The sequence below is a fragment of the Erythrolamprus reginae genome, chromosome 3 (genome assembly GCF_031021105.1).
Source record: "Erythrolamprus reginae isolate rEryReg1 chromosome 3, rEryReg1.hap1, whole genome shotgun sequence".
Taxonomy (NCBI): Eukaryota; Metazoa; Chordata; class Lepidosauria; order Squamata; family Dipsadidae; genus Erythrolamprus; species Erythrolamprus reginae.
In genome coordinates this window covers 42,027,985-42,043,119 of record NC_091952.1, presented here as the reverse complement: position 1 = coordinate 42,043,119, position 15,135 = coordinate 42,027,985, and the positions used below count along the sequence as shown (strand labels likewise).

The 15,135-nt window shown below is 41.5% G+C and overlaps 1 protein-coding gene across 10 annotated transcripts in view; it reads left to right on the top strand.

The window, feature by feature from the left end:
* The window catches only part of PHF20 (PHD finger protein 20), a 52,322-nt gene that overhangs the window by 30,507 nt on the left and 6,680 nt on the right, over nucleotides 1-15,135 (top strand). For 8 of the 10 annotated variants that reach the window (XM_070744948.1, XM_070744942.1, XM_070744947.1 and 5 more), the window contains 7 exons: nucleotides 332-499; nucleotides 661-936; nucleotides 2,144-2,242; nucleotides 3,444-3,608; nucleotides 6,679-6,851; nucleotides 8,211-8,346; nucleotides 14,903-15,098. In XM_070744948.1, coding sequence (XP_070601049.1) covers nucleotides 332-499; nucleotides 661-936; nucleotides 2,144-2,242; nucleotides 3,444-3,608; nucleotides 6,679-6,851; nucleotides 8,211-8,346; nucleotides 14,903-15,098 — 1,213 coding nt within the window. The remainder of the gene's footprint in view (nucleotides 1-331; nucleotides 500-660; nucleotides 937-2,143; nucleotides 2,243-3,443; nucleotides 3,609-6,678; nucleotides 6,852-8,210; nucleotides 8,347-14,902; nucleotides 15,099-15,135) is intronic. The other 2 variants (XM_070744945.1, XM_070744944.1) reach the window with 1 other exon arrangement.

Sequence of the window (15,135 nt, the reverse complement as noted above, 5' to 3'; positions counted from 1 at the left end):
AAAAACACCATCTGCACATGCGCGAGGGCACGCATGCGCAGATGGTGTTTTTACTTCCGCACCACTATATCGCGAAAAATCGAGTATCGCGAGGGGTCTTGGAACGTAACCCTCGCGATACTCGAGGGATCACTGTATAGCCTTTCACAATGATCGGGATCGCGAAACGCGGGGGATCACTGTAATTCTACTTCTGAAATTCTAATTTTAAAACTGCACACTCAATGCAAGCATGCAATGAAGTTACTTTTTTATAGTTGCTCAAAAATTCCTTGTATAATATTGCGTAATCCTCTGTAGATTAATCTTATTCTCTTGTTTTATCTTTTAGATCTCTCAGAGGCTTGTGCTAAATCTGACCAAAAGATTACTGAAGAGTCTTCTCCACCTTCAGAAGTATCTCAGACTTCAGTAAATGATAGCAGATTAAAGGAAGAGAACATAGCTGAGTCTTCCTCCTCACCCTGTTTGCAAGAGACTTCTGTTACATCTGTTTCAGGTTAATTTGAGGGAGGACTTTGAGGAGAAAGCATACCCTGAACTTGGATGGGGCTAGGGTGGTGTAATGCCAGTCTCTTATCCTGCAATGCTTTTAATATATGTTGTATCTTATAATTAAATGTAGGATTTTAAAACTCTTAATACTTGTTGTTTTTGTAGTAAGCAGTTCTTCTAAGAGAGTTGATGGTTTTACTGCTTCCAAAACTGCAATTGAACACGAACCCAAGTTTCGGTGCAAGTTCTTAGACTGTTCCAAATCCTTTCGAAAAGCTAAACTGTTGCATTATCATATGAAGTATTTCCATGGGATTGATAAATCGCCAGAACCACAACAAAATCCTGCGACAAGAAATATTCGAACAAGAGGTTCCTTGGCTTCTGAAAAGTCTAATCAGGGGGGTTGTAACAGAAGGCGGACCACATCTGGTTGCTTATGTAAGTGGTATTTTTTTGTTTAAAAAATACATTTCATTACTTTGAATGAGATTGCCTGGGGTGCTTTAAAGGTTTTTTAAAAGTTTTTCCTGCTTTTCTTCAGTTTAGTAGTTAAACAGCACAAAGTTATCAATTTCACATGGTTCACATGTTAATTATGTAAAAATATTAACATATATGAAATGAGGATGATCCACTTTTTAAAACTGATGTTACTGACTATTAATAATAATAATAATAATAATAATAATAATAATTTATTAGATTTGTATGCCGCCCCTCTCTGAAGACTAGGGGCGGCTCACAATAATAATAAAAACAATGTTACAGTGGAACAAATCTAATATTAAAAGAGAAAAAGACATATAAAACCCTATCATTTAAAATCAAACAACACATACATCCAAACATAAAATATAAAAGCCTGGGGAAGGTGTCTCAGTTCCCCCATGCCTGGTGATATAGATACAGTTGTAAATTCTAAAAATGAGTGTAAATTTTGAGAGACGAATAGAGGAAATCAGTTGGAAGACAAAAAAAGAAAGATGGGAAATAATACTGAAATTGTGAATAAACATTAATTTGAAGAGCCTACTGGCCACCATTCACTTTCATCATATCTAAAGTATATCCAAGTAAAAACCTAGTGCTTCTAAACCAATGGTCCCCACCTTTGCAACTTGTTAGCCTGCCTGGGGGATGGGGAGAGGAGAACCAGACTGCGTGAGTGACAGGCTGGTATGTTCATATATAACTTCACTGGAGCACAGTCTTGGTTCCTTCAGGCTTCTGCATGCCAAAAGCTTTTTTAAAGGGACAGAAGCCCTGAAGCAATGCAGTAATTCATTCATTTGCAAAAGCTTTTGGCATGGAGGAGAAGAAAAGCCTTTGGGGTGTGGTCTTGTGCTCCTTCAGGGTGTCTTGCGCAGGCAGCCTCAGTGAGTTAGCAAACTGAGCAGGGTGTGCTTGTCCCACTCAGCCTCTGCTCTCACTGCTCTGCTTTTGGAATATGGGGAGCAGACAGCTTGGGTGGGGGTAAGGAAGGGAAACTGGGCTGCCCAAGTAGCGGGCTGGCACATGCGCAGCTCCACTCACACAAAAGAGATCCTTTGGGGCCCAGTTGAAAATAGGCCGTAGCCCACAGGTTGGGGACCCTTGTTCTAAACTATAAAGGATAAGACGCAAGGATGTATCTTTTTTTTTAAAGCTGCTAAAGAAAAGGATAAAAACAAAGAAAAGAAACCCAGAGACTTTGGAAGATCGAAAACAAAAAAGAAGAAAAAGAAAAAAAAGAAAATAAAAACAGGTAATATTTTAATGGAAAATTGCTTCTGAGGGGGATGCTTTTTAATTTTATTTGGAAGTTTGTATCATTTGAGAGAGAATATATCTAAAACCTAACATGTTAAAATCCATAAAATAGACATGCCAACATTAGTTATCTTTTCATTATTTTTTTTCTTATGAGCCACAGAAACAATTAAATATTGAAAAGAATTTGAAGATCTCTCCTGGTTTGCCTGGTGGTCAGATTTTTCTTCTGTGAGAAGAGCTTGCCTCTCAATGCAGGAGTAGGCAATTAACAGCATATGTGGGGGGGGTTAAAATTTTGAAAGCATAATTCCCACTCTACCTCTCAAATAGGTTCAAGTGGGATATCTGGGGAAGATTAGAAGGCATAGTTACAGGTGGATTCCACTTATGTTGCCACTGGTTCGCATTGTGACATTTTGCGCATGTTTGATCACTCTGTTAACATGTGCAGCTCCTCATGTAATTCTGCTTCTGCGTATGCTCAGTAGCGATAATCAGCCTGAAACACAGTTGAGGAGCTGATCAACTGTTTTTCAGGCAAAAGGAATAAAGGTAAGTATAAACCCAGGGAGGGCTCTTTTTCAAGCAGCAGCAGAGGAAAAAACTTGCAATCAATAAAAAATTCAGAATTTTTGTTAAAAAAAGATGGCAGAGCCCATGGACCGACACTGACCAAATTGTGATGCCATCAGTAGGTCGCTATCAGTTTGGGCGGTCTGGTCTGAACCGGGAGGAACCCACTCTTGGTATGAAGCTTTTAAGTACAGTTACTTACTGTAGTAGTCCTTGCCTGCTCATCAGAGATATAACCGTGAAATACTTGACATAGCTACCTATTTTAATGCTCTTTTAAACTCAGGTATAACCTGCATATTTTACAGCTGTTTCTAGATGTATGTGAATTATCTATGTTGTTAAGGGACTGAGATAAAACTTCACCTCTCTGTCCTGTGCATCTTGATTCCTTCCTTGCCATCTTTCTTAATTTTAAGTCAATCTTCATGTTCTACCTTGTTACTTTTACTTGCTTATAAGATGATTGTTATTTTTACTCTAGGCAAGATGGGCAGCATATAAATTTAATAATAAATAAAAATGTATTGTTTAAATCAGTGAATCGTAATACTAGAGTTAGTGCGTTCATTTTCTGTACTATTCAGTTCTGGATCATAACACTTGATTAAACTTTCCAGAACAATCAGGGAGTGAAGAAAACATTGACTTTTCCCAAGATGTTTCTCCTCAAAGATCTGCCATTACAACAAGATATAATTCAACAAATCGATCTTGTATGCCTTTGAGTACACAAATTCATAGCTCTGATTCCGGGCATCGTAAACAGAAATTAAAAATCACTGGTAAGACTGCTTTTTCATTTTCTCTGATGGTTTTAACTAAAAAATTAAAAATAATTCTGAATATTAATAACAATAACGGGTTATTTTCATAGGCTTGTTATTTAAGATTGAGTGTTTTTAAATTTTGACATTTGAATTGCAGATTAGTATATCTCAGATATCTAACATAGATATACCCTTTTGTAGTTATTTCGATTCTTTTGCTTACTTTTAAATTATTTAAATCAGGAATATGAAAATTTCTTAAACTTGAAGTCTGTACTTAAGGAAAAAGTTATACAAAAAGTGACATGGCATTTCCAGGACCAAATATTTCAGGATTTGAAAGTGAATTCATTTAGTCTTTAAATGTCACAAAGTTATGTTTCTTGGCCCTCCATCTCATTTCAGAAGGAATTTTAAATCTTTCTGACAAAACATCTCTGCAAATTTAGATTCTATTATTCAGCAAGAGGCATTGCTTGCAAAATTTAAGATTACAAGAGTAGCCCTGTTGTCTCGGGCCAAGGCCCATCTTAGCCCAGCAGTTTATTTTTCACAATGGCTAATTGATGCTTTTTTGCTGTTCATAAACAGGAGGTGGAGATATACCTTCACACCTGACAAAATAAATAAATACAAAATTATATATATGCCCGCATATATAATATGACACAGAGATATAACAGTCTGGTCCAGATGTATACATGTACATATCAAGAAAAGTGAATCTTGTGAGTTTACCAGATGGATAACATAGGGAACAAAGCTGTTACAGAATCTGGTAGTCCTACTAGGAATAGTTTGAAACCGCCTCCCAGAGGGGAGCAACAGAAACAGACTGTAAAGTGAGTGTCTCCAACAATGCTTTGAACTCTAATCACATAGTGCATATAAGCAGTATCCTGAATAACAGGAAGCAAGCTTCCTATAATTTTCTCGGCTGTCCTTACCACTCTTTTTATGGATTTTTCTGTCTCAGGCATTGCTGCCACTAAATCAAACAGTGATGCAGTTTGTTAAAATGCTTTCAATTGTGCCTCTGTAAAAAGTAACCAGGACAGAAGGAGAAAGATGTGCTTTCCTCATCTAACGCAGGAAATGCAGACACTGGTTTGCACACTTCACTGATGACGACATGTGAAGAGACCAATTCAGATTGTTAGTTAACTGCATCCCCAGATATGTAATACTGTACTGTTGACCACCTTTACCGATGCATCCTTAATACTGAGTAGAGTATGATTATGCCAGCTCTTTCTAAAATGTACAACTTATCACATCCTGGAAGATGTCACCTATATACCTTATTGGGTCATCCTGACTCAGCTACTTTGTTTTCAAAGGAAGTGGTAAACTTTGACAGTTAGGAGTTCATTGTATTGAGAACAAACCCATATTATATTCCCAAAGCAGCTTTATTTTAGCCAATCTAGCTATGAATTCTAATTTCTATTCATGAAATACATGGGCTTGGCCCGCATAAAATCCCTAAATCTATTGCAGTGCATGGGGATTATGACATGACTATGCTCTAGTGATCTCTAGATTGGATTGCTGCAATGTGCTGTATCTTGGGGGCTGCCCTTTAAGATAATTTGGAAGCTGCGCTGGTGCAGAATTGCAGGCAGCTAGCTGGTTCTATTTTTAGGGACCCAATGCATTGCGAACTGCATTGGCTGTCAGTGTGCTTCTGGGTTCAAGCAGCCATGGCATTAGAATACAATTTTGGAGGCTAACTGTCTACAGCCAGGAGTTTGATCCTAACTACCAGCTCAAGATTGGTCTTTCGAGACTGAAGGATGCCAATGCATAAGTCTAAATGTTACTGCAATTGCTAATTCAAGCTGAGGTCCTTTATGGCTTAAGACAAAGTTATTTGGGGACTGTTTCCCCAGTTGTTGACTGGCAGGCACAGGAGACCCTTTTCTATCAGGGGGGCCACCCTCTGGAATATAATGCTCCCTGCAGTTATATTGACAGTGTCTCCATTGACCTTACTTAGGTGCCAGACGTGATTGTGAGGGCAGAGCTCTTTTCTCAGGCTTTTGATTAAGATCAAGTACAGTATCTGTGCCGGTGGTGGCGGACCTTTTTTGGTTCATGTGCCAAAAAGGGTGTGGGCGGGTGGGTGTGCTAACATGCGTGCACATGCCCACACCCCTTCCCTCCCCCCATGCATGCGTACTCCCCCCGTGATGTGCATGTGTATAAACCCCCCCCCCCCCCCATCCTTGTGCATGTGCACAGGCCTCATTGAAGTCTGGGATGTGAAAAACAGCCAAATGGGCAAACCAGAGGTTCGGCAAAACAGACTTCCGGTTTGCTGTTGTGCTGTTTTTTGTACTCCAGAGAATTCAATGAAGCTTCCTGAAGCCCCGGAGTGCAAAAAACATTACAGCGGGAAAACCGGAAGTTTGGAAAACGCACTTCTGGTTTGCCCCTTGTGCTGCTTTTTGAACTCTGGGGCTTCAGGAAGTTTCCTTGAACCTCCAGAGTGCAAAAAATAGCACAACGGCAAACCTGAAGTGCATTTTCTGAACTTCTGGTTTGTCCGTTGGGTGGGGTTTTTGGCACTCCGGGGCCTCAGGAAAGCTTTCCTGGAGTGTCCGGAGGGTGAAATGGCATTTCCCAAGGCCAAAAATGAGCTGGCCAGCGGGAGCATGCGCACAGGAGCTGGCATAGGGCAGTGTCTTGCGTGCACTCCCATATGGCTCTGCGTGCCACCTGTGGCATGCGTGCAATAAGTTTGCCATCACAGATCTATGCTGTGGATTTTATATATTTGTATATGTTTTATTTTTAAAACTGTTAGCCATTCAAAGTCATATATGTGAAAGGAATAGCCAAATAAATCCTCCAAATGTATATACATGTCTATGTTGGATTCCTTTGCTGAAATGAATGGTTCTTTATCTGTGATTGTGTTGCAACAATGTCTTTCTGTTGTTAATTATCAATTCATCAGCTCTCCACATGTATGCAAATCAAAATGTATGAAAATATTGCTAATACCTATTGAGTAGCAGGCAATAATTTATAAACCATCCACAATCTGTTGGATTCATTCAAATTCAATGTTTGCACACAGAGGATGATACGCTGAGTGAATCATCTGCAGAAAGTTTGTTTTGGAGTGATGATGACTGCAGTAGAGATATTGATGTAACAACCAATCCTGATGAAGATCTTGAAGATGATAATAACTTTGAAATCGTTCGCTGCATTTGTGAAGTAGAGGAAGAAAATGACTTTATGATTCAGGTACATTGTAGAAGATGAGAGCTTAACAAAAGAATTTGCCAGTCCCCAAAGAAATGCAAATAGGGATCATAAGATTATTGGAACTCTGTTCTGGATATTGGGACGACTTCTTCATAAGTATGATTTTGTAATGGCTAGACAGAATGACTTTGAGAGACAAGAGAAAAAGCTATCCTTGACCTATGACCACAATTGAGGACAATTTTTTTCTTGCCAATTGAAACAATTGTTAAATGAATTTTTACAACCATTTTTGCCCAGTTAAGTTAGTAACATTGTTATGTGGATCTGGCTTGCCTATTGACTTTGTCAGAAGGTAACAAAGGTGATTGCATGACCCCCGGGACACTGCAACTGTCACAATGATAAGTCAGTTGCCAAGTGTCTGAATGTTGATCATGTGACCATGGGGATGTTGTAACAGTCATGTGAAAAATTGACATAAGTCATTTTTTCCAGAGCCATTGTAACTTTGAATGGTCAAGTGAACTATTGTAAATCAAGGACTACCAGTACTAAAGCAATGGTGGGATAAAGGAAACTGAGTTGGAATTATAACTTGAGAAAATTTTTCAAGCAGGACCTTCCCAAGTTCTCAGGAAGATATAAAGGGAAACAAGAGGGAAATTCATTCAGTCTTGGAAGACACTATTAGTGTAACTTATAATAAAAATAGTATTGGCCTTCATACTTTTTCCTAGTGTTCTCTACCATGAAGAGCTGACAGATTTTTTTCCCTCAACTTATTGTTTTCTTGTTCCAGTAGCTCATGATCAAATGCTAAAAAAATTCAGGTCAACTTAATTGTATTATTTCTGTTCCCCTATGTTTCTATTTATGGTTAATGACTTTATTACTTTCCTACAAAAAAAGAAGGGAATTTGTTACCCAGCAAACTAAAGCAATAATCAAAATTATCATAGTTTTTAAACAGGAATGATTTACAAGCCTCAGATTTGTTTTCCAACTCAGATTTATCCCAGTTGAAGACATAATCAAGCCCTTTACTATCTACAACTTAATGTATCTGATAGTTGTTGCTTTAGAGATGGTAACAATAGAATGGAGCATGGTCTAGAACAGGGGTAGGCAAAGTTGGCTCTTCTATGACTTGTGGACTTCAGCTCCCAGAATTCCTGAGCCAATCATGCTAGCTGAGGAATTCTGGGAGTTGAAGTCCACATGTCATAGAAGATCCAACTTTGCCTACCCCCTAGTCTAGAAACACCTTGAATTACCATACCTTGACATACCCCAGTGTTATAGAGAGAGTTTGAAATAGTTTCATAAGCTTGTTTAGCTTATGAAATAGCAAATTGTGCTTACCTGTTTGATCTAATTCTGTCTAATATTTAACAGTGTGAAGAATGTCTCTGTTGGCAGCATGGAGTTTGTATGGGTTTATTGGAAGAAAATGTACCTGAGAAATATACATGTTATGTTTGTCAAGATCCTCCAGGTACAAAGATTTCTAAGGTTGCAAAGTCTTCTAATAGTATGTAATAATTATATTATTTTATGTATTATTGTGCTGCTTTTTGATATTTTGTCAGCATACCTTAATTTTTCAAATATTTGATAAATTGTTTATAGACAATATGGTAAATATGCTACATTTAATATGCTATATTTAATAATTTGTGAAAATTACTGATTTTGAATTTACATACCATTAATATTGTTCTTTAAGTTGAAAGGGTGAATATTTATTGTTTCGTTAGTAAAAATTGAACATAACCAACTGCTTGACTCTCCCACTATACTCCTGGCAAGGGGGAAGCTGCTACTACGAACATAGGCTCATCCTTGTTGAATGTTTAATATTTATGCATAAAAGTTATCTAAAATGTGATCTGTTCTTAATATATTTTCTTTAATAAATAAGTGTAATTTTTTAAATTTATGTAATTAGATTCTCTTTCTAGTTTTGGACTTGTATGCAAAAATATTGACATTCTCCATAGTGGGTGGAATTAATATCCAAGGATGGGATGACACCGTCCATTCAGCTGATGAGGACTGAGTTTATCAAATTATAGATTTCTGCCTCTTTATATATTAATTGGATTTGTATGCCGCCCCTCTCCGTGGATTTTCCCCCTCTTTGACTCAGTCCTCAGACTGAAATGATGCATATGTTTTATCTCCCATCCTGAAAGAGAATGTCCATCTCTCTAGGAATTCATTGCCAACGGATTTCGTGAGCTTCTTCCCAGCTGACTCCTTTTAACATCTCTGAGTCGCTGGGTTGAGCGCAGCTCAGAGCTCTGGCTTTAACCTTTTCTTTTGCTGAGCCTCTAGCTGAGGGCCATTTGGAGACCAAGGGGTAGAGTTCCCTTCCTGCCGGCCCTCAGGAGCTTTCAACTCCGCAATTTTGATCAACTAGCTATCTAGAGGCGTTGCAGGTCTGGCTGCAGAATTGGTGCGCTCCAGTAGCATTGCGCCTTATAGTTGATTGCTGCCTACCTGGCACTGACTGCTTGAACTCTGCTTAATCGGGACTTTGCACAGGAGCATTGTGTTCAGGTGACCATCAGCCAGATGAGTCTACCACTCTATTCCTGCCCAGCAAGGGCAGACAGCATAGAACTAAGAAGTCCACAGTAGCTCAGACATTCGAACGGCTTGCTGTCTCTGGTCTCAGGCACAGGAGCTTTACAGCTCCGTCTGTTTGCCTTCACCTCGCCTTAAGATGTGGGTGTCCCCCTGAACAGTTGACTACCTGCAAACCATGCTGGCCTTTAACTGTCTATAGCCATTTGGCATTGCAACTGTGATGGCCATTTTATTTCATGGTCATCTTAATTAAGGAGTTGACCGTTTTGTTTAACCAATGGATGGCCTTGTTATTTTGTGGCCATATTGTTGAGGCAACCGTTTTGTTTTACATAATGACACTTTGTGAGGCGGTGGCCATTTTGTATTCACCTCCACACTTCTGAGGGTTTCACTCAATCCAAGGTCTCCAGGTCTACCCAGCCGGACGAATCCCGCAGAGACAAGGCCCTTGAGAAAAACTGTGCCAAGTCTAGTTGCGGCCATGCTCCAGGCACCTCTGGCCATCTTGCTGACACTAGTCTACTGACCAAAGACATTGTGACCTCGGGCTGTGCCAAGCTGGCCATGATTAACCCTCAATATTCAGACTCTGATCTGTGAGGCCCAATGGAGCTCCATCTTCAGCTGGGGACAAGTCAGGCTCCAGGCAGGTCTCCACCTTCCAGATCCTTTACTCCGTTGGGCTCCAAGCCGCTTCCCCGACTTTGTGCCAGACCCCCATATGTAGTGCATCATAAATGAAGCCAACAGACAAGGCGATGAAACAATTGGCTGTCAGGTAACTTCATATGCTGGGACAGTTCAGATCATCTTTCACGCCCATACCTCAGTACGTAATGACTGCCAATGACGTTCTTACAAGTATTCCCCTGATCGTTCTTGGAGTTTCGATTGGAGGTGTCCATGGAAGAGGGCCAATTAGACCTGGGCCTTTCCAAGGATGAGGGGATCCCCCCCAGATCCCCCTACCTCAATCCTGTTTCATCCAAGGCTTTTCAAGTCACTGTCGTTCAAGGCAAAGAGCACTGTCAACTTAGGTTCCTCCTCAGTGTCTTACAACCAGCTTTGAGGAAACCACCGCTGAAACCGAAGTCCTTCTGGCTCCCCCTCTTTTTGTAGAGGTGGTTTTGAGTCTGTGGTACTCGCCAATATCTGGGCATGTTCCTTTGTCAGTAGATAGATGCTATTATAATGTAGCCACTGAACTCGAACAGCATCTCCAGACTCCCTCTGTGGATGCCCCAGTCTCAGCCTTATATTCCATTACCAACATGCCAGGCAAACCTGAAGAATTGCTACAGCTGGAGGATAATTGTCTAAATTTGTGACCAGGGCCAAAGGTTCCTTGGTGGTGGCAAGACAGATGTACTGTTGAAGGACTGGCATGCAGACACCCGCCATAAATGGCATTTGGTGGCTGTTCCTTACAAGGGCCAGCTGTTGTGTGGGTAAGCTTTGGACCCCATCCTAATAGAGTCCCAGGATAAATGAAAGACCCTACCCACCATCACCCAGAAGAGTTCCTTTCATCCTGCTCCCTACTCTAGACATCCCTTTTGGGCCTCCGACCAGAGAGTCTGGCTACCAGGTCAGTATGGGTCCAGACAACAACAGACTCTGGACAGAACTGGCAGAGGCAGGCAATATTGTGGTTGTTTCGAGGCAAAGGAGATCACCCCTTCTGATGTGCTAAGTGAATCCATGTCTGACCCTCTCATTAGTGGTAGATTGGCTCTCTTTGCTAACAGGTGGGAGGAAAATACTATCAACCTGTAGGTTAAGGAGACCATGTCTTCTGGGCTCTCCCTAGAATTTATCTCCACACACACACCAAGTTTTTTTTTATAAGATGCCATATGTCATCCAATCCAGAAAGGTGAGTCCTCATAATGGCAGCCATCCAGCACCTGTTGGACATTTGAGCTATCCAGTAGATGCCTGAGGACCAGATGAGGCAGGAGTTCTATTCCATCTTGTTTGTAGTCCCCAAATCCTAAGGTGGGTGGAGAACTATTCCCGATTTAAAGTGATTAAATAAATATATAATTTATAAAATATTTAAAATGCACACTCTTCAAATGATATTGAGCAGCATTTGAAAGAAGGACCTCCTCGCCTTGATTGACCTCATTGAGGTCTACCTGCACATACCAATTCAACCCTCCCATTGTAAACTTTTATGTTTTTCTATGCAACTTCTCATTATGAGTATAGGGCCCTCCCATTCGGCCTCTCCTCAGTGCCGAGGATCTTTACAAAGGTGCAGAATTATCACATCAGGTCCTGTAGCAAGACAGGCTTCCCCTAAAACTGCTTTCCGTGCTCCTGGGCAAAATGATTTCCACCATTGATGTTACCCCTTGGGCACACCTGCACTCCAGGGAATTGCAATGTTTTCTTTTGCCCTTCCAAAGGTTGGGATGCAGCACATTGGTCCTGCTGCCTTTGAAAGTCCAATGCTCTTTCTATTTGTGGATTTCGCCTACCATTATGAAAGGCTGCTTCTTCCAGGAGCTTCGCAGACTTGTCATCACAATGAACGCAAATGGGCAAATGGACTCCAAAAGAATAGAAGTTCAATATCAACAGGCTGGAGTTATGTGCCGTCTATCTGGCGCTCAAACAATTGTGACATCTGATTGCTGGACAACATGTATTAGTTCTTACAGACAATATGGCAACAAAAGCACCTATCAATCAGCATGGGGGGTGAGGGTACATTGTCCCAATAACTCATGACAGAGGCCAGAATCCTGGGTCTTTGGGTGGAATGCAATCTACTGTCTCTATTGGCGGACCGCATTCCTGGGGTGTCCAATGTGATGATAGACTGGCTCAGGCAAACAACAATAGATCAGGCAGAGTGGACCCTACATCACTCCATCTACAAAGCCTTGATGAGCCGGTTTGACATACCTGTGGCAGACCACTTTGCCACCCCAGAGAACATCCAAATGCCCAGATTTTCTACACAGTACAAGACCCAGGGCACGGAGGGGACAACTGGCAACTGGCCGTCCGGCCCCTTGTATGCATTCTCCTCCCCAAGGTCATCAGGAAGATCCTGGAGGAGAGGGCAGAAATTCTGCTCCTGTCCCCTCAAGGCCCAGGAGGGCCTGGTTTGTGGACCTGAAATCTCTGTCAATGTGCCAGCCCTGGCGGATTCCACAGACAGAGTTGTTGTTCAGCCATAAGTCGTTGATCGACCCGGACCCCAAGTGGTACCAACTGACCGCCTGGCGCTTGAGCCGAGCCATGTGTGACTGTGTCATCAGGACCCTTCAGACCTACAAGGGGGCCTTCCACCAAAGGCCTTTTGTTCCTGATGTTCCAAAAAGGGCTGCTCTCCAGTAGATTTGACTATGATGAAACTACTGGAATTCTTAAAACAAGCTGAACAAGGGACTGTCGCCCTACACAATCAGAAGACAGGTGGCACCTTTATCCTCTATGTTGTCCTGTGGCTCTCTGGTGTCTCTGTCGCAGCACTCCACGGTACACAGGTTTCTAAAAGGGGCTACTAACCTGTGCCTGCCTGTGGTTCACAGGTACCCCACCTGGGACCTTACTAAGGTGCTCACTTCCCTAACGGGGGTCCCATATGAGCCTTTGAGATCATCTTTGACATCTTACTTGTATTGTGGCCTTCCTGGTCAACTCCACCAGATGAATTTCTGAGCTCACGGTCCTGTCGGTGAAGCAGGATCTCTGTATTTTCCATGCTGACAGAGTCATCCTTTGCCTAGACTCTGACCTTTGTGTCCAAGATAAATATCTTGTTTCACAGGGCTCAGGAGCTTATCCTCTCATGCCTTAGAGAAACTGTGGTACACCCTTGATGTTTGGTGGGCCATCAAGATATACGTGCATGTCTGTGTTGTGCAGGATGGAGGCTCTTTTTGTCTCCTTCCAACCCAGTTCCTTGGGCCAAAAGTTGTCCCCTTACAATGTTGGGATATGGTTGTGTAGCACCATAGTGAGAGCTTACAATCTCCAGTCTTTACCAAGACCTGGCTGTGTGACAGCACACTCAACACGCAGTGCAGCAACGATGATGTCCACGCAAGTGTCCATTGAGGAGGTCTGCAAGGTGGCCGTTTCACCTATACTTTTTATCCACCACTACAAAATTGATGTTTTTGCCTTGGCGGAGGCTGCCTTTGATTGCCAGGTTCTTCAAAGAGCACATTCACAGAATGTGAACACCAACCAAATTTAACCTCCCAATGGAGAGATGGCTTTTTGTATGTTCCCTCCTTGGATGTTAGCTCCACCCACTATGGAGAAGGGGCGTTAGTCTTACCTGATATGCCTCTTCTCATAGGGTGGAGCTAACATCCAATCCCATCCAAAGTCAGCCTGGTACTCATTCTGGGACGTCTACAATTGTGATCTTTTGTTTTCTGAATGGAACTGGGGAGAACACATGCTGAGTCTGTCCATCAGTTTTCACCAAAGAGGAGGAGATGGAGGCAGAGGCAGAGATTTACAATTTGACAGATTCAGTCCTCATTGACTGAAAGGATGGTGTCATTCCATCCTTGGATGTTAACTCCACCCATTTGTACAGCAGAATTTTAAAAACAACCCATTCCATTTTAAAGGATTTGTGTTTTCCTGTTTGTGCCTGAAACTTGATTAAAAGTGCAGTGATACCTCGTCTTACGAACCCCTCATCATACAAACTTTTCGAGATACAAACCCGGGGTTTAAGATTTTTTTGCCTCTTCCGATCTATTTTCACCTTACGAACTTGCCACTGCCTCAGCAATGCCCCGCCTCCGGACTTCCGTTGCCAGCTAAAGCACCCGTTTTCACTCTGGTGGGATTCCCCTGAGGCTCCCCTCCATGGGGAACCCCACCTCTGGATTTTGCGATGCTGCAGGGGAATCCCACCAGCAAAGCGCCCATTTTTGTGATGCTGGGATTCCCCTGCAGCATCGCAAAAACGCGGAAGTCCAGAGGTGGGGTTTCCCATGGAGGGGAGCCTAAGGAGAATCCCACCAGTGCGAAAATGGGCGCTTGCTTCGGCTGGCAAAAGGGGTGAATTTTGGACTTGCACCCATTAATCACTTTTCCATTGATTCCTATGGGAAACATTGTTTCGTCTTACGAACTTTTCACCTTACGAACATCATCCTGGAACCAATTAAGTTCGTAAGAAAGGTATCACTGTAGTTTCAGTTCTAAGAGATGACAGAATTAGGGCTCGTGATCTGGGTGGGATATTGTGCTTTAATTAAAAAAGTTTTAAACTCACACTTTTACTATTTTTTTCTACTTTATTCAAAAGATTATAATTAAAATGAAGTTTGTTTTAGTTTTTATTATTGAAAGTTTTTTCAGATTTGGAGGTTAAATTTCTATGCGAAATCAATATGCAATTTTTTACTGTTTATTTTAAAAATGAAAATAGTGGCCAATTAGAATATGGCTAATAATGAGCATATATTTGCTTTTATTTTAAATTTACTTCCCTGTTGTTGCTTTAGGCAAGCGATCCAGTTTGAAGTATTGGTATGAAAAGGAATGGTTATGCAATGGCCACATGCATGGTTTAGCATTTTTGGGAGAAAACTATTCCCATCAAAATGCTAAGAAAATAGTAGCTACACACCAGCTTCTTGGCGATGTTCAAAAAGTGATAGAAGTGCTACATGGACTTCAGCTGAAGATGAGCATTTTGCAGTAAGCTATATTTGGATGTATTTAAATTACATGAAAT